The 21,105-nt window shown below is 34.9% G+C and overlaps 1 protein-coding gene across 1 annotated transcript; it reads left to right on the forward strand.

The window, feature by feature from the left end:
* Window positions 1-7,020: 7,020 nt before the first annotated feature.
* Window positions 7,021-20,305, forward strand: LOC139132788 (XK-related protein 6-like). The gene is made up of 3 exons (XM_070699044.1): window positions 7,021-7,888; window positions 13,086-13,273; window positions 17,930-20,305. Exons 1-3 carry the CDS (start codon window positions 7,482-7,484, stop codon window positions 18,799-18,801), a joined length of 1,467 nt encoding a protein of 488 aa, XP_070555145.1. The 5' UTR covers window positions 7,021-7,481; the 3' UTR covers window positions 18,802-20,305.
* The last annotated feature ends 800 nt before the right edge of the window (window positions 20,306-21,105 follow it).

Below are 21,105 nucleotides of genomic sequence, written 5' to 3' on the forward strand. Positions count from 1 at the left end.
GAATAAACTTTAGCAGACTGTCGTGTAAGTAGGAGACTATTGCGTATATCTTACAGTAGAGTGTAGGGGTAAACGCGATGGCCCATCAGCCACTGTTGCCAAGAAGAGCCAAAGCCAAGCTATTGGGGCCAGTCTAGTTCTTACAGAAACATTTGACCAATCAGTTAGCCTTTGAAATGTATTCTGATTCTGATACTAACTTTTCTTCTGATGTTGTCATGCATTCGATGATTGAAAAAAATGCGGGAAACTTTGCATAGTGTTAAAACTAAAATGTTTTATAAACAGTACAAAGTGTGGAGCGCGTAGCGTCAGTTCTTGTCTCGTATTTCCCATGCTTCTTTGTGACTCGGGGAAAAAAAAAAACTTTCCGTCAATGGTAGTGTTGTACTCACAATTCAAAGGCCGAGCAAGTTGGAAAAACATGGCGAACACCTACTTACTGTAAAAGTAGGGATTTTACATGAAATTGATAGACAGCTACCATAATAATAAATTATATATCAAAAGAAAGCTCTCTTCAAGACCAATTGATTGCATTTTGTTTGATGAAAATCGGTTCAGTACATGCAGAGATATGTCCTGTGGATTTGATAAAAAACTTCTTCCCATTTAGAAATTATGCCATGGTAGACACCTGTAGTTATCATAACCACCAGTGACCCCATTTTGAACATTGTTTGAGAAAACTAGAACTGCAATTTCTTGTGCTTTTTGCAATAACTCAAGCATTTCTTATTGAAAATTGATGAAATTTTTTGTGGATATTGCTGACGAAATGTTCAATGGTTTTTAATTTTTATAAATGAAAAAGGTTATTTAGAATGCTGTTTACAAGGTAAACAAATAAACAATACCTGTAAAAATCAAATGATACCTGTGACATTGATCGCTGTATGCATTATGTATTGTGAACATCAACACAGAAATATGATAATCATATTCCATCATATTTACTTTGCATATATGAAAACAGTTATTTAGATTTATATTTACAAGGTAAACAAATAAACAACAATACCTGTAAACAATCAAATGATACCTATGACATTTTAGAACTTGATTTGAATTTAACAAAAATTCTTTTAGATTTTTTTTAATTTGAACTTCGAAATTTTTTTTAAATTTTTTTGTGTGATTACAACTGTTATTAAATGATTATGAAATATGTCTGATTAATGTAGATTTTAAGTTAAAACAATTACAAGAACTTTTCCAAAAAGTCAAGAAAACTTCGTTCTCAACCCTTTGTCAATGCCGTAAAACAGCAACACGCATTTATAGAATGAACAACTGCATTTAAACTGGATGTAAAGTTAAGCTGCCCCCGAAATAACATAGACCCTCGAACATGTCGAAGTCAGCGGTCCGAAATACAAACCTGTATAAATACAACTTTTCCAAAGTCAGGGACACCATCAATGAGGAAAGAACAAATTAATGATCTATGGCTTTGTTCTTCAGAGAAAACCAAAATAGTCCCCTTCTCGGGAACTAAAGATCGAAACTAAAATTTCAGTATAGTATCGGCAAAGTGTGGTGCACGTGCGTATGCCTACAGTTGTACACTACACTGCAGTGCAGTGCTGGCTTGACAACTTCTCAGTGTCTATCGAAAAATATCACCCGGAAGTCAAACTACTTCGAACAAGATAACGTTTGAAAGGGTAAAGTATATTTCTCTAGATCCTTGCGTTAGATAAGAAATCAGACAAATCAAGCTGCAAAATCATGAACATCGGAACTCAGCTTAGACCTCCTGACACAGAACATGCGGCGAAGCGCCGATTACTTGTATGTTATTCCTGGGAGTGCCGGATGTAAAGTTCGGGTGAAACCATACTCGCTAAAAAGGGCCTTAAGCTTCATTTTTCGCATCGTCAGACTCGTAATTATTGCAGAATTGCAATTAATATTTATCATAAAATTAATTTTGGGGCCGAACGTTTAAGGAAATCAAGATTTTCTTTCAAAAAAACACAAACGAAACACAAAGTTTGATCACAGATTGAGTTTTTCTCGGCCGATTTTAACGTTTGCCCCCTCAAAATGAAGCCCATGATCTCTACTTTCGTACCAACCCTAAAAAGCAGTGATGCGATCAGAATAAGTCATGCGGAGAGCCTATCAAAGAGGTATATGTTCGAGCTCCTTCGCGGGACATTTGAGGTCACGGCACAACGCTCATAATGGACGCCAAAATCGCCGGTACGCGTGAGTTTGTAGTCGTGCTGTTTTGCCATTTATCGTAGTACAAAAGTGAAAATTTCCCAAAATGAAGTTAAGATAATAATCTTCAACACAACAGTTTCATTTTCTCTGATTATTTGGTCTATTTAAGAATTAACACGAAAGTTCGGACTAGACCTGCATCGAACGCGTACGTTCAACACAAATGTCACGTGACCTAAAATCCCTAGTAAAAGTCTGCCTGTATCACGCGTCAATTTTTCGCGAATTGACAGGTCTTGAGAGCTGGATGGTGATCTCCAATAGCAACTGTTCCATCATGACGACAGTGTTTAGGACGCAAATAATCGTTCTATATGGTTAACCACATTGACAACTTCCCGAGATCGGCCATTTAATTTCGGGAAAAATCTACGATGGCCCACTTCATCGATATGCAAACGCACTTCGTTACGTAATCTCCGTAATGTCTGCATGAGTTTCATGGCATGATAATTATTTCAGCAGCTGAAACAGTGTATTCACATTTTAAAATTATTTCAAGCACTGTCTTCCCACGACAGCAATTACTTCATAATGCTCCCAGGGCTTTAATTAAATCACTATAATTCATGAAAACAACAACAGAAGTGTTCACACATGGTAATGAGGTAATTACTTTTTGAATAGATGATGAATATTTTGCACCTGTAGTCCTGAATATTGACTAAAATAATATGCTTTGTAGTATTGTACAGTTGAAAGAATGTATCCATCTGTCATTCATAGTTCCTAAATATAGTTGTAGCATTGACAGTGAAGCAGACTGCCCCACTGTCATAATAGGATTTTCGTTCAGTGAACTTATATGTTCAGTTTTTAGGAGAGCTTCAAACCATAGCTAGAAAAAGACTCGTTTTCGTGCAAAACAATGTCTGTTTGGACTCAATCACTTGGAGATTGTTTCAGAGGAATTCCTGTACCGTCCCAGCTCAGTTAAGAACTATGATCTTTGCACGGTTTTACCCCTGTTAATGTCCCCTAGATGTACCGGTGATAAATAGTCTTTAATAAAATTATAATAAAAGAAAACCACTGACTTAACTGCCTTTTTTTTATCGAAACAGCATGTATGCATGAATGCATAAGCTTATATGTAAATATACATGTACGTACATACATACATACATACATACATACATACATACATACATACATACATAACTACATACATACATACATACATACATACATACAAAACAATTTTGAATGAACAGAACATACAAAATAGACAAACAGCAGACTTAACAAAAATAAACAATAAATAAAACAGACAAACAAACAAACAAGAGCCTGATGAAAAGTGAGACATCCAGTAGATGATCCTCCTCTACCTTTCTGTTGTAGTGCTCATCATAGCACTGACGTGACCTTGAAAGAGACAGATTGTAAAACAAGGAACTGTATTAAAGTAGAAGTGTTGCTAAAATAGGAATTGACCTTGACCTTGTATATCATAGCAACGATGGTTCATCATGTCACAATAGAGTATCATGGATGTCTTTATTGTCAAGAGAGAAAAGCAATGGTTGGCATTTTTATTTGATTTCACCTTTCAGAGCCTGCAGTGAGAGTTGATAGCTGGTATTTGCTTTCTTTGCTCAAACTTGAGTTCACAGAAGAATTTCATTGAAATGGCTGACAATTCAGAAACATTCCTACAAATTTCTCCACTCCAATAATAATTGCATGTCCTTCGAGGGTAGTTCAACAGATTACAACAAACTTTTGTACATTGGTAGCAAAGGCTAGATCTTATATTGAGACAAATCAGCTGGTGGTTTAAAGGTTTAAATAGCTGGTAAATGTTACATGGACTCTCAAGTCATTTTAACAGGATTCTCCAGGATTTGTCAATGTCAATAATCACTGACCCAGAAACAAATGTTACCGTAATTCTCAAATAATGTACCTGTGTTAGTTAAAAACAATGATAAGCAAAGCAATAAACAAAGAAAAAGACTTGGTATTTAATACAGATACCACACAGTTGTAAGAGTGCAAGACTTATGTCACAGTACATGACACACATATAGAGAGAAGATGAAATCACAGAGCCTTGCCAATACTGATTAAGTTGGAAATTTATTTTGAATGGCTGACAGAATATCTGTAATCTACATAATTGAGATTGTACATTTTAATTTTTTACGAAAGATAAATTATGATAAGATTGATGTTCTCCTATAAAACATTAGGTCTGCCTGCTCTGATGCACACAGATGAACAAAGTAAACTTGAACTATGAATGTATCAGAATAAAATTAAAACTGCAGGGAAGGGGATTTCCTTCTGTGATACATATTTCTGGATGGAAAAGTCTTATTCAGTTCATTCCTGGATTTGTCACATAAAAATTGCAATAACCAAAATTCACTAATATATCAAAGTTTATCTCACATTGCTTTGTTTAGAGGTTTTTAAATCATAATGTTGTCTACAGCTGTGGAATTGCAGAAAGTACAGAAAATTGTGATGCTCACTACAGCAAGAGCAATAATGGGATTCATGCATGTTAATACCTTGGCATGGAACAGCAGGTAAATTTGGAAAGTCTCTGAACAACTACGAGAAGATAGTCACGTGTCTTTTGGAATTGCTAAAACTAATTCCTTTATTTCCTTTTATTTATCTCATCAATGCAATTTCTAGTAAGGGACGGACCATTAGATCTTGGGAGGTGGGGGTGATCACTATCAGATTCTGAATATTTTTTCCCAGAGAGTTGTGATATGCTAATATTTTTTCTAATTAAACTGTCAGATTTATAATTGTTTTTGCATTCTGATTTTACTTTTTTTATTTTGCAAACTAGTCTGAAGATTTTTCCCCCTAACTTTTTGCTTTGAATTTTTTTTTCTGTTTTTGACCACCCCCTCCAAAGATCTAATGGTCCATCCCTTAGTGGATTGTTTTCTAAGAATGATATTTCTTGTAATATGCAGTACAGCCATCAACTGTTGACATTGAGATATACTAAGTGAAGCATCTTGGAAGGGCCATCTGATTGGTACATTGTCATTATTTATGGCAACTTAAGGAGTCTGAAACTAGGACTATTCTCTACCTGATTGGCTGTTTGGAAACAATCTAATAAGAACAATTAGTTTCAGCCAACTTCCTAGAAATTGATTATCCATGCTACTTTAGGCCTATCTGTCTGAGATTGTGAAAATTATAGACATTTAGGCCTATACAAATTATGTTGAAGTCAAGCCAAACTAGAATATTAAAGTTATTTGATTTTTTGGCAATTATGCCATTCAGTTCCCTTGTGACAGAAAAGGTTAAGACAGACAACTATAGCACTCCTCCACCTCTCATTTAACAGAATTTTTTCTGTAATTGTTTATAGAGATATATAGACATCATAACCTGCTATTGCATGTTTAGGTTTTTACATTGAAGAACAAAACATTCACATTGTGCTGCCTCTTCTATTGGAAGTGAGTATATACCTTTTAAAGTGTGATTGATTGTAGGCCTACAGGTATTTTGCTGGTCATTATAATAACAGTTCATCTCACACAGAATATTTTCAAGACATATACATGTACACTCTCCTGAACAAATCAAAGGGCAGTTATTTTGTTTGATGTAACTTTGAAGATATTTACCACCCTACAGGTACCTGACTGGGAATTATGGGTTGACATCCATTAAAGCCCATAATCAAATAAATGATGGGGTTATCAGGTCCCAATATAAGAGGGCTTAATTTGTTTCTATGAGGTGAGGATGATAGTGTTTGTGATACTCCCATTGAAAGGATGATTAAATACTTGCATACACAGCGAACTAAGAAATCTGATTGTTTTTCTGTTGAAAGATGTACTTCCTTAGGGTCCCTCCCTTTCCTTACCCTTTTACGGTAGGATATATTAGTTTTTTGCTTAAACACTAGCCCCATGAAAAACTCTTAACCCTAATACTAAATCCCTTCAGGTGGGTTTGATATCTGGGAAAGACCTTCAAATCTTTATTTTACGCCGTATGTGAGTACACTGATTTCATTTATGTTTTCATTTGCTAATAAAATTGAAGAACACTAATCTGTTATGATTCTCAATTCAATCCTATTGATGTCGTTGCAAATACATGCAAACATGGTAAAGGAACGCCATGGTAATTGGGCTGTAATATGGCTCAGCTGAGCCGCCAGCACTGCACATCACCCGAGCGCATCACGCAAGCGCCTGTGGATTATAGAGCATTGAAGTATGCACACAGGGAACTTAGTAATCTTCGTGTTGTTGTTGTTGTTGTTGTTGTTATTGTTGTTGTTGTTGTTGATGGTGGTGATGATGATGATGACGATAATAAAAAATATTAAAAAACAATGTCTCATTCCTTGCTGTTGTTTGTCGATGTTGTAGATAATTGTAAAAGAAAACTGTAATCGTGATCAAAAGACGACGTAGGTCGCCCAACGTCACTCCCGTCCTATAGGACGGGAGTGACGTTGGGCGACCTACGTCGTCTTTTGATCACGATTACAGTTTTCTTTTACAATTATCTACAACATCGACAAACAACAGCAAGGAATGAGACATTGTTTTTTAATATTTTTTATTATCGTCAACATCATCATCACCACCACCATCATCATCAACAACAACAACAACAACAACAACAACACAACAACAACAACAACAACAACAACAACAAGATTACTAAGTTCCCTGTGGTATGCATAAGCGAGACTGACTGTAAAGCCAATAAATCAAAGTCGATTGTTCTTCCCCGGAAAGGCATGAAAATGTTTTTTAGCAGGAAGTGGTTTTGCTGAATAGTTTGAGTTGAGCACGGGTGTGTCGAGTTCATTTCATAAACAGACCACGGTTTAATACTCTACCCACAGAGAGTATTAAAGCTTAATAACCCGAGAACAGGCTCACTCACTGTTGATGTCGTTTTCAACTTCATCCAGTGACAGAACCTGTAAATTCATGATGTTTACATGTAACATTCCGTTTATAATGTCAGACGTCTGTGTTGACGATTACAAATGTATTATTATGTCATTATGATTCCGTAAGTCCATGGAGGCGGGTATTTTTGGTACCCAACGGTAAGTCTGAGAGACAGTGCCGCGTGCGTAAACATACTCGACTGACCTTATCGTTGACGACACGACAACTTCCGGTGTCCCCGGTGAACTAAAAATAGCTACTTCCGGCTCTCAGTCAACCCGAACGTAGGTACCGAGCAGGTCGTATCGAGTGTCGCATCGCTGTGCCGGTAAAGTTGAAATGGCTGAAGAAGGGGCTTCCAAAGACGACGATCGCGGTCCCAAAGATGGAAGTATACATGGGAGTTCACAAAGAAGTGATAGTTGCAGCGGAATCAAAGTACAACCGTACACAATCTTTGATTTCTTGTTCACGTTCGGTTCAATGATGACATTCCTAGCGGATTTGGTCACCGACTTCCTACTTTCAGTTCAGTACCTGAGATTAGATCACTACTGGTGGTGTGGACTGACTTTTAGTTTCATCTTTATACCGTCTATCATCATGCAAATATTTAGCCTGAGATGGTATCACTCTGACATTAAAGAGGGAAACGGTACAGAGGGTGTGGCAAAGAAAACTAGCAGTTGTGGAGAATGGTTTGTGTGGGCCTTACTCCATATATTTCAGTTGGGACCATTGACAAGGTAGGATACAAGAACATATAATAGACTCTTACTAGATTTATGAAGTTGTTTTAATCATTATTGTCACTTACATTGATGTTACTGTAATGTCAGTCTTAGGATAATCCAAGTCAGTAAGATGATGATGGTTGTGGGAAAAAAGGCGTTGACATTAATTTCTCTACTCTGTATCTGCGTGGTTAAGTGTTAGCTGCAGTAAGTAAGTGTAGTTCGGACCACAAACCCAAGGCACAACCTAAAGCTAGGGACGTAGGTTCTGATAGGTATATACTATATAGCATGGTGTGGCCTTGTAGAATGACGAATATTTTGATTACAATTTACCGGAACCATAGACAGTAGCTACTGTCTATGCCAGAACTAGGGTTTTAAGAGTAAAATGTATTGACTTTGATATAGTTCATAGGAACGAATAACTTGGATATCATCCATAGAAATACATGTATCAGTCAGTAACCCTTTCTGTAATCTGATACATCACACATTGATGATTACATTGACTGGCAATTGTCATTTGAAACTGTCTGTCTGTCAATCTGCGGACTCAACAGGCTGAATTTTGTGCATATTTCACTGAGGTGAATTTGTCATTATGTAATGTGATCCAGGTGACTATATTTTTGTAATGATGAAATATCAAAATGTAATATGTCCTTCAAAATAGTTTTTGTATCCCAGGCTATTCTTATAATATAATGCTATTTATCTATTAATTTTCCATATGTCATATATCTTAAATAAGAGTTAACTCAATTAGCCAGGATCATAAAAATCCACACAGCGTACCTTACACTTGGTTTATGCTAATATACAATGGCATGGCTAGGTCCCATGAATAGGATTCTATTTCAAATTCTTTGGTAAATAGGGGAACGAAAATGAATAGTAAGAAAAATATACATGAAAATTCTGAATGTTTTCATAACATACATGTATGTTTATGTCAAAGGGACCTTTTGCATGCTTTCTTCATATTTGTAACATTTTCACTGTAAACTAGGAAGTACAGCTGTGAACAATTTACTTGTAGATTATGTTGAACAGAAAACTAATCATTTGAATTGTTCCTATGGATGGAAAATTTTATACAAACAGTCTCTCAAAGAGTGATTTGATGAATACACAAATTGAACAATATGAGCATCAGTACCCTTTGTAGAAACAGTTTTCAAATTGTTCTCAGATTAGACAAGATGCGTCTTAGATTGACCACAAATTTCATGCTGCCACTTCATCAAATACATGTAATTTTACAGTCTTCATGTAGTAATGTGTAACCCTTTTCAGAGTTTAGTTGTTGATTCAAATAACAATCCATTGCACAGAATGAATTAGTCTTTTATTGTGGTTAATTCCATTATCCTTACAATAATTGGTCATAAAGATAAGACAATTGATATTCTGCTGCATTGTTCAGTCTTTCTTGTTCTAACATGAATTTATCGTCAAACAATTATAATAATAATAGTATATCTATTAAAATATGAACACCCATAAAATTATTTGATACAATAACTCATAAATATACATGTAATGAAAACAAATAATGATAAAAAGCTATAAAACAATAAACATTGACAACAAAGCAGTGAAAATTAATGTTTAGATTTTTCATGAAAAAACAAACAGACTTTGATAGAGTTGGATATAATATGAGAGATTGTGTGCGAGTCATACCGTAGTATGAGCATAGACTGGGATCATAAACACATCTGATGGGTTTGAAACTACACTGAAAAGCCATCATAAATTGGTTTGAAGTACTATCATATTTTTGTGAGCATAGCAAAGCTTTTAGTAAGATCTAAATATAAACCAGCATACTTGTCATATATCATGTACAATGTATTTTAACATTTTAATAAAGTTAAAGGTGATTGACATAGGTACATGGGTGGATACGTATTATATGTACATATTGTTCGTCACAAGTCAGCATAGTTTATCCACCAAATAGCAGAGGCAGACCAGATGAAGTAGTAAAATGATATATTTTCATTGGGGCTTCAAGTCTTTGTAAGACTTTTGTGTTGGCAGCACAGTGCAGTTGCCACTACAAAGATTATTCAGGTATTCCAAGGTTTGTGGTCATTATTAATTTTCCAGAAAATCAATGATTAAACGCAAAGACAAATGAAAATGAAGATGACAAAAACAAGATTAATCCTTATTATTATACATCTGCACCTATAGCCACTGTTTATCAGAATACTTGAGATACATTCTGTTGCCAACCACTGTGTGACATTTGATATCAGTAGAAAGTTCTGTATGACATGTGATATGCCCACCCAGGTCACAACATGTACATGATATGGTAATCCAGGTCACAACATTTGATATGGTGACCTAGGTCAAAACAAAAATGTGACAAAGACATTAATAAGCTGTCATTGTTTAAACACTGTCAAGCCATAAGTCATTCTTAAAATTTACTTTAAAAGATACCATCAATATAAATGTAAATTTCGTGTTGTCTTTATCTACCTTGTCACTCATGATTGTAAAAAAAATGTGCCAATAGTTGAGATGAAATGATAGTAACCATGGCAATAACAATGAGAATGTCACAGAGATCTGGAAAAAATAGTCATTTACACATGTATCTGTATGTCGAAATTCAATGTTTGGTCTCCATGCATACATAAATTTTTGTTGCCCATATATTGATAATTGTAATATGTATAACTTTACCATTTCCATAAATGACACTATCAGCGCTGAGAAATATTTGTTTTAATAAAAAGTCACTGTGCATGATGTGAAATGCAATCTTGAAGTTGATATGAAATGAATCTATTTGTGGTCACAATTGCCCATCATTTATTCTAATGTTAAAAAATTTGGTAGTAAGAATGAAATATCAAGCGCAAACATTATCAAGGAAATCAGTTATTTCAGTTTAGCATGCGTTTTAATTTTAACTGTTGTAGTATTTCAATACCTGACTTTGCAGAATAATTCATAAAGGATGAGTTGATGTCATCCCAGTTTTCACATCAACACTTTTCTGTATTCGATATTTGTTTAAACTACAAATCAATAATGGCTACACGTATTATAGTGCTTTATTGATATGTAGCGTATTGCAGGGTTTTAGATCTAAGATACTGAAATCCAAATCTGACATTTTAATGCTCTCTTTACATCAATAAAACAATCCATTTACTGTCTACTGAATACTAAAACCATACTCTTACAATACCGTGAGATCAGCAATGACGTCAATACTGTCACTTACACCTGATGTTTGATTGCATACTGTTACCGTGGTCACCAGTCAGTGCTTTCAAAGTATCTCAGTAGAAGTGTTTCCAAGCATGTTCTCATAAGAAACACTTAAGGCTAAATTCAGTGAATTTAAGGACTGGCATTTCAATATCCTTGTAGTCAATATGGCCATTTCCCTGTGAATTCAGTGCCTGCATAGCTACAAAGCAAACATTATTTATTTCATCCTAAAGAATTTTCCTACTCTGCTGCCGTGTAGATCAAGTATTCATGTATATAGCGTTATTTAACTTCATGATTCACAATTTAACACACAGTGTCTTTCTTTCTGACTCATTTTGATTCAGTTGTCATGGAAATAATTCATAGCATTGTTCTCCATCTCATGACTTTTCTGAACTGCTTGAGTCAAATGTTGGATTTTCTTGAAATTTATGTGAAAAAATAGTCTTTCATCAAAGAGAGATTGTTGACACAACAGTGTGTCAATTAGACTCAGAGGGCATACTGGTTCACATAGTACCAGTAGATGTTTTCACCAGGACCCCTAACCTTCTTTAAAATAGACATGTTCCCTGTAGCAGTAAAATATAGCAACAATCTGATGATTTGTTTGTGTATAATAACACAACCTATCCACTATGTACTGAGAGTGATGTCAGTCCCTTTGATAAATGCCGTAATCAAATAGAACTTGCTAATCTATATCAATTCATGGTCAACTTCAGATAACACAAATGGCTCCTTTTTAGTTTACATGGATAGGATAAAAATGCATAGTTTAATGAATAGGCAGATATCAAGCACATCTTCAATTGTCTTTCAAACAGGTATGCATTAATAAAATGTCTATAACATTTTGTTTTCTGTCTGATAAAACCTGTATTTCATAAAGGACACAATTTATGATCCCCTGTAAACCAAGTGTCAGTCTAAAAAAAAAAAATACCAAAACCAATGAGGTACAGCTTGAGAAAACTGATTACAAATTGTCAACATGAGTTATATAATTTGTGCCATCGTTGGGTCATTGGTAAAAGACATGTATTCATGTCCTTGAGATATTGTCCTGTCTAATCCTTTGAGACAGGGTTTTATTGTTCTTCAAAAGTCTGAATTGAATAAGAAATTAAATGTCACATCATGCTTTAGATTGAATTTGAAAATAAAGTGAAGGGAAAGTGGGCATTGTTAAAGACTAAAATTAGTTTATCCTGACAAGATACAAAGAGTATGGTATGTGAAAAAATTTATCCTTGAAACATGCTACTATATTGTATGACTCATTCTAAACGAAGTCACCCCATGTACTCATTCTGCGGTGTTGATGCATCATGGGAATTACTATACGGTTGATTAATTTCTACTTTGACAAGTCATTTTTTTTATTCAGATGTGTGCTAGGAAATACAGAGACTCATTTCAAATCATGGAAAGGAAAAACAGACAATGAATCATAATTACATCTGTGCATTGGAAGTATGACCTGAGGTCATCTTAGTGTCACAATCATTGTACAGTGTTGATGTACTTGTACCGGGCATCTATGCCGTGTTGTAACATCTCTTGTGCATCATCATCATATACCATAAAAGAAATGTTATCTAATGTACATTTTATCATTATTTATATTAATCATCCATCTACCAACAGGTGAAACCCTGATTGCCACTCGTATTATGCTACCAGAGAAAGGTAGATGAATGTTCAGAATCCTGAAAGGATTTCTAATCCCGTAAACACAACTGAAATGAACTCAACTAATTACAGGATAAGATACCCACTAGTAATTACTCAATGATTCACAACAGAAGAGTTAATTAAGCGTCTGGTTTAAGTGTGCAACACGATTCTAGAGTCTCAAACTTAATGCTGTACAATGTAGTTGTGAGTTCAATACCCTAGCCACTGCCCTATGATGCCTATCAAAGCATTTATAAAAACACATTCTATATTTATATTGCAGGTATATCATGACTCTATGGTATGGCTGGAAAAGTCGCAGTGGCCATCCAGAGCTTTATTACAAAATGGTGTGTGAATATCGTGATGTTACTATGTTGAGATTGCTAGAAGCATTCATGGAATCTGCTCCACAGCTAGTCTTACAATTGTACATTATGTCAAGATTGAATGAAGCTCATTGGCTGACAGGTAAGTCAGATCATGGAATCCACTCCACAGCTAGTCTTACAATTGTACATTATGTCAAGATTGAATGAAGCTCATTGGCTGACAGGTAAGTCAGATCATGGAATCCACTCCACAGCTAGTCTTACAATTGTACATTATGTCAAGATTGAATGAAGCTTATTGGCTGACAGGTAAGTCAGATCATGGAATCCACTCCACAGCTAGTCTTACAATTGTACATTATGTCAAGATTGAATGAAGCTCATTGGCTGACAGGTAAGTCAGATCATGGAATCCACTCCACAGCTAGTCTTACAATTGTACATTATGTCAAGATTGAATGAAGCTCATTGGCTGACAGGTAAGTCAGATCATGGAATCCACTCCACAGCTAGTCTTGCAATTGTACATTATGTCAAGATTGAATGAAGCTCATTGGCTGACAGGTAAGTCAGATCATGGAATCTGCTCCACAGCTAGTCTTACAATTGTACATTATGTCAAGATTGAATGAAGCTCATTGGCTGACAGGTAAGTCAGATGACACCGCATCATCAAACTTCAAATCCAATCAATGGACTGCCAGTGTGAATTATGGACATTGTTGATGTACACTACATTCAAGAACACTGATACTATTCCAAACATGGGTTTGGATTCTTTCCCATTATCCTTAAAAAAAACTTTAAATTTCCTTCATCTTTCAAGCTTAGTATCAAAAAGAATGAAAGAACAAATCTCGATAACTGGCGTCCAATCAGCCTGTTAATACAGATTATAAAATTCTTGCTTTTACACTTGCTAACAGAATGAAGAGAGTACTTCATAAAATCATTCATTCTGATCAAACTGCGTATATTCCTGGAAGGTACATCGGACAAAATATACGCTTGGTGTATGACATCATTCATTATACTGATATTGAGGATTTACCTGGTGCCATTTTATTTCTCGACTTTAGAAAAGCCTTTGATACAGTAGAACATGCCTTTTTGTTTAAAGCACTTGAGAAATTTAATTTTGGTAATAACTTTATCAGTCATGTTAAGACGATTTATAATGGTAATCGATCTGCAGTGATTAACAATGGGTATGTTTCAAAACCTTTTCAGCCTTCCAGAGGAATTAGACAAGGCTGTCCTTTGTCAGCGTTATTATTCCTACTGGTAGTCGAGATTCTTGCAACTGCAATCCGTAGTAACGATAATATCAATGGTATTACTATCAAAAATAAATCAATTAATAGATCAACACAGATTAAAATTTCCCAAGTAGCTGATGACACAACCCTATTCTTAGCAAATGAAAATAGTGTCCATGAAGCACTTCGTACAGTGAAGAGCTTTGGCGAAGTCGCCGGCACACAATTGAATACACATAAGACAGATGGTATATGGATAGGTAAATGGAAGACCAGAAGTGATATTATTGCTGGAATAATCTGGTCTGATAAACCCATCACGTCTTTAGGAATGAATTTCCATACCAATATCCAACTTTGTAAAGAGTTGATCTGGCAGGAAACACTCCAAAAGGCGCCTAACACGCTTAAAGTATGGAGTAATTAAAAACTTACTTTGTATGGGAAAGTTGCAATCTTAAAAACTTTTGCAGTGTCGAAATGTATTTATCCACTTTCTATGTTAGATTTTGCACCTTGTCAACTGAGGCAAATAGATGACATTGTTGTGTTGTTCTTTAATTTTTTACTGGGCTCTAAAACGCACAGCATTGCACGAAACACAATTACTGGAGATTATAAGAAAGGTGGAATCAGAATGGTTGATATTTTAGAGCAAAATAAGGCACTCAAAGCGTCATGGTCAATGCGCTTGTGTAAGTATATGCATACAGATGAAGGTGAGAAACCTAGTTGGACGCTTATTCCAAATTTTTATTTAGAAAAAAACTATATTGACTACATTTGTTTTTATAGCAATTTTACAGAACCTAAAGATTGTCCTGAACCACTGCTGTCCCTTCCTTTTACAGGAAAATGATTTTATTTATGCACGAGTGCCTTGAAAGACAGGTGAAAGCACCAAGTACGGCAGAGTCCTTACTTATGGAAGTGCTATGGTCTAATCAATTCATTCGTTTTAAAAATAAAACTTTGTTTTTCCCTGAATGGATCAAATCAGGTATTATTTTCGTGAAGGACATAGTCACAGGGGATAAAATAGATTTTGATAAGATAACAAATCTACTTGTTAATAAGAGTAATTATGTTAGTGAATTTTTTATGTTATCAAACGCTTTAAAACCTTGGCTAAGCCTTTTGTCTGAATCGAGCACTGCAATGGATGTGACCACAACTGATGTTAATATTAAGGTTAACAATTGTATTTGAACTTAATTGAAAAGAAAGGGAAGAAATCTTATGTAGAAACTATGTGGAGTAGGAAATATGGTTTACAACAATTGAACTGGGATTTTATCTGGGATAATAGATGTACGAAATGTGCCATGGATAAAAAGCTTTGTAATTTTATGTTTAAGTTTATTCATTGTATCTTACCAAATGGGTACAAATTATTCAAATGGAAATTAAGAGCATCTCCTCTATGTGACAAGTGTAACGTGGTGGAAGATCAACAGCATATATTTTTTTCATTGTATTAAGATACAACATTTTTGGGACAAAATAAGATCCATGATTAGAAAATACTTTGGTATAGATCCAATTCTTAACATGGTATCAGTAATAGTAGCATCCGATAATGCAGCTGTCAATCATATTTTATCATTGCCATGTATGCAGTCTTTAAAGCATGGTGTCTAAATAAGTTAAATGTACACAATTTATTTCAAACAGACCTCAAGTTTTGTATTCTGTGTGAAAGCTATATAAATGAGACTAAAGCTAAAGAAAGTGGAAAAACTGTATATGGTTACAAAAAATGCTAAAAAGCAAGAAAATGATTTATTTACTTAAAACTTTTGGTATCTCTGCTGAAATGTGTTTTTCGTCAGTAGTTGACTTTTCATACTTAAGACCTTTTACATGTTGTATTGATACCTTCTTCAATAACTGTTAAATAAAAAAAAAAAAAAAAAAAAAAAAAAAAAAATCTTTCAAGCTTAGTATCAAACTTTGCAAAATAGCGTTGCATGTGGCATTTCAACTTAGTAGGTACATAGGCCACAATTTCTGTAATGTTTGTGTATCTTCAATTGCCATGGAGATCACTGAACAAATAATCGTGTGGCATACTTAAGCAATAAAACACACCCAGAAACAGTGAACTACAAGATTTTGACCAGTTCATGACATATATGCACCAGCAATAGCAAGTGCATATATGAAGTGAACTGGTTAAAACCTATTGGTATAACGTCGATGGGTGTGATTTATTGCTATTTTATCATGATAACAGTATTTCAAAATTCCATCATGGGATGTCACAAAAGGACTTTTGCTCTTGAATATCATAGTTCTTTTCATGTCTCGACTAATCAGATTGCTGCATTTGCTCCATCAATATACTGGTATGATATAATAATGATTACAGTGGCTACAGAGTAATAGTGCTTTGTCATCATTTATCATGAATTGATTATGATAAACAAAACAAAGTGATAAAAACTTACACATTGCTCATAGTGAGTTCAAAACAATTGATATTCAGTTGAATGGCTCTATAAACTATATTGCCATGCTTTTAACATGACATCTTGACAATATGTTGGATGTAAAACATTCAAAGTAATTACAGGAAGAGGGTCATTGGAACTGCACTCAAAGGTTACATTGACCCATACAACCAATGTAAACACTGTATCCTAGGTACGATGGTGATTGATGAAAGTTAATAATGTCTGTCATAATGTCAGTAAGGGTGGTTGATATTTGTAAACAACATTGGTCAGTCAATGCAACAGGCAAACCTAAATTACGTACTTACTGCACATTTAAAAGTCTTCTTGAACCTGAAAAGTATTTAACTTTGACTTGTAATGTAAAATTTATACACGCACTAGCTCGTTTTCGATGCTCGTCTCTCCCTCTAGAGGTAGAAGTTGGTCGTCATCAAGGAATAGAACCGAAACGTAGATTTTGTAAGATTTGTAACTCCGGTGACGTTGAGGACGAGTATCACTTTTTGTTAATTTGTTCACTTTACGACAGTATTAGAGTTAAGTTTTTACCACCATGTACCTTTCTTGATCCAAACTATGATAAATTCAAAAGGCTTATGAGTTCTAAAGATCCCCAGGTATTAATGAATATTTGTAAATATATCTACAAAGCCATGGCTGTGAAAACAGCAGCCATCTGCAACTATTAGTATGAAGAATTTAATCTTCAATTTATTTTTGTGAGTATTTTGTGAATATTGTATCATTTATTTCATGTCTGTATTTGTGTGATGGATAACTTTACTGAGAGCTGGATGTTCTCCTTGCATTTGGGCCCAAGGCCTTGAAACGCAATAAATTACTTACAATAAACATAATGTCAGTAATGTGTATCATAAATTTAAATGTTGCAGCTATGTTGTAGTGATACATCTGGATTGTGCATGAAATAAATTGTTTGTAAACAAAGTTGCACATGTGCAGTTCTAATGACTCCCTCCCTTTAACATTCACGATGAACATTGCATATGTTTATGGTTCCTCCAAAATTAATAGAAAATAAATTCACTGATTCATATTTTATATTTTGTATTTTAGTAACATCAGCCTGTGTATCTCTGGTGTCTCTGTCCTGGTCACTGGCAGCATATCACAAAGCACTCAGAGAATCCCGTGATGACAAAGAAAACATCAACTATGGCGGAGTAGCTCTACAGATTCTATGGAGACTGTTCACTGTAGCTGCCCGTGTGATTGCCTTGGCTCTGTTTGCATCAGTCTATTTATGGGCTGTCTTTGTTATCGTCTTTGTTCACTGGCTTGGTATGACAATGTGGCTGATTGTTCAGAAGACAGATTTCTGTCCAACTGGAGCAGAAGAAATCATCTTTGATGGTGTCATCGGTATTGTCTATATATTTTGTTTCTTCAACATGAAGGAAGGTAAAACCAGATACAGATCCACCATCTACTATTCAATAACATTCTTTGAGAATGTTGCATTAATTGGACTGTGGTATTGGCGTAGAGAGGAAGATTATGTCTACACCTATGCAGCTATTGCATTTGTCATTGGCGGCTTCTTCTTGGGAATGATCTTCATGGCCATCTATTATCTCTGTCTTCATCCAACCGGAAATATCCAGTGTTGTCCAAGTCGGAAGAGACCGGCAAGGACGCCGTCATTTGAATTGGGAACAATGGTGGATGGGCCTCCAGATGTGGTTGATTCTGCTGCCAAAGGTGCTAGAAAAACTGAGGTTTTCTTGAGACCCAACGAGGTCAACTTTTTCAAGAGGGACAGAAGAATGATGAGATGGGGAGGTAGGGGAACTGACCAAGTAAACATCAGACAGAAACCTGGTGAAAATGGGAAAGTAGAGTCAAATATTTATACAGCGGTTCCAAAAGATGAGATAATTGACAGTAAATATTCTACTGAAACACAGCTACCAGCAGCTAGAGTGTGATTTCAGTTTGTCCGTTATGCAACATCAATACTTTTGTTCAAGTTTAGAGCCATTACATCAATTATACTGTAAATAAATTTGTAAATATGTGTAAATAACTGGATGTGTAGAAGCACTTTCTAGGCATGCCATATTTCTGATATTTGATAGGCTGATAATGTATCTATTAACACCGCATATACTTATGTGCTTGAAATATAATATGTTGTGTATTTCATAGAATACCAGTAATACCATTCTTGAGTGACACTGTATTAAGACTTCTGCTGACTTCAAAAAGGCTGATTGTGTTTATTTATTTACAGTAATTGTCCATGTCAATGATTTTATATTTCAAAAGATGTTAAAGTGTCTGAATGTGAAGAAGTTTTTTAAATTTACAACTACTGTGCTTCATAGCCATTAACGTTGTGAATTCTTTTTTTGCAAACACTGTATGGCACTCAAATCCCGACTCAAATATCCCAGCTGTTAAGTGTCAAAGGAACACTGTATTTGCTAGATTTTAAAGTGCCCTTTTTTGACTGCCAAGGTCACATATGTACAGTTATGTTTCTGTTTTCATGTATACTTTACGGTACAACTAAGCTTTAAATTGGAAAATATATTTACTGAACATGTTATTTTTTTCAGTTTTTAAATTATGATACTTTTGATTTATTGTTGTTAGGTTTGATTCCCGGGGAGAAAATTTCAATTTCACAAAAACACTTGAAACAGATCATTGTTACCACTTGTTTTGTCAACTGTGACGATTCATGATGCTGCCATTCATGTGTGGTTCCATGTCTCTAATCATAGTTTATGGTAATGGATTTCAAGCACCTGCTAAGAGTACAAATACTGTTCATTATGCCATGACGTCAATGCAGTAATTTTATTTTAAAGAGTAATTTATTTTTTGAAGTTCCATGACGGGTTTTTGTTTATTCACTGCTTTTAAAGTTTGGATTCATACAGGTATTATCAATCTATAGGCTGACAATTTTTGTTTTGTCGTCAAAAATTGACAGAACACAAATCAACCAATCAAAGTGAGTTATATTTTCTTGCTGTGATCTCCAAGAAATTGCAAATTTGTCAAAATCAATTAATGAAGTTTTTAGATCTAATTTGATGTATTCTGATATAAAGAGGTTACTACGGCACAGAGAAAGCTAAAGACTAAGTAACAGGATGATTAGGCCAAATAAAAAAATTGTGCTGTTCTGATAACCCAACCTACCCTATTTTTTACCTGCCGACTCTAAATTTATTAAAGCTACGTAAACACAGAAGTAAAAAAGACGAAAGAAAAAACCTGTAAAGTCACGCGTTCATTACTTGGCATTTGCTTGAATGAGGATGTCTTTTATGTTTTTTTCCTTTTATATGTATGATATATTCTTCTGGAAATGTCGTGGCCAGTGTTTGACCACCCTGAACCCCTAAAAATGCATATTTAAAAATAAAAATATTTTGGAAAAAAATTCCTGCTGATCTACCTATTCTATTTTTGAAAACCATGTTATCGGAACAGCACAATTTATTTTTTTTTTTGCCTTATAACAGTCCGCATGCTCATTCCATTCAGTGTTATTGTTTGTGATTTGGTTTGATGTACATACTGCAATAATACATTGTGAAAAGTTTAGTAGGGGAGTATACCATTAACTGTGATGCCAGTTTCTTTGCAAAAAAAAGCAGTGCAAATATCCCTAGCATACCGGATGATGTCCTTTGATACACTTGAGTCTGTTGTTATTGCTGAGTTCTTCAAGTTCCTGCACAGTTCAGATGCAAAATATCATTCCTTTTGTCAAAGGCTTATCACTCATAACACCTGCTATCATTTCAAAGGCATTCACACACTCTGGAACAGTTTCATCATCTGTTTCCCTAGATAGGAAGATGGTCTTTGAAAAATACTTTGTGACGTGACCTTTATTATTGTCTTTGAAAAATACTTTGTGACATGACCTTTATTCTAGCCATGGGGCACTAGAGTCATCTACTTCTTATCAAGTGACTTGCTCAGGTGAATTGCTGCACAGAATGAGCATGTGGCATGTTATATTATGATGTATCTTATTGTGTATTAGTATTATATGACAGGTATCGCTCCGTTAATTGCTGAGCAATACCTCACCAGACTTTTGCTGACTTCAGAAAGGCTGACTGTATAATAATTTTCTGTGTATGTACTTTGAGGTTAACTTTAAGTTAACTTTAAGACACCATCTTCAGTACATAGAATATGAATCACAGTTGTTAACTACAAAGATGGTATCTCAATGGAATATCAATGGTACCTTGTGCCTATTT

The sequence above is a fragment of the Ptychodera flava genome, chromosome 5 (genome assembly GCF_041260155.1).
Source record: "Ptychodera flava strain L36383 chromosome 5, AS_Pfla_20210202, whole genome shotgun sequence".
NCBI lineage: Eukaryota > Metazoa > Hemichordata > Enteropneusta > Ptychoderidae > Ptychodera > Ptychodera flava.

Bases quoted from the DNA above. Each gene is read 5' to 3' on its own strand.
- LOC139132788 (XM_070699044.1), top strand. From the start codon at position 7,482: ATGGCTGAAGAAGGGGCTTCCAAAGACGACGATCGCGGTCCCAAAGAT. The intron at 7,889-13,085 runs GTAGGATACAAG...TTTATATTGCAG, and splicing joins CAGTTGGGACCATTGACAAG to GTATATCATGACTCTATGGT. The intron at 13,274-17,929 runs GTAAGTCAGATC...TTTGTATTTTAG, and splicing joins TGAAGCTCATTGGCTGACAG to TAACATCAGCCTGTGTATCT.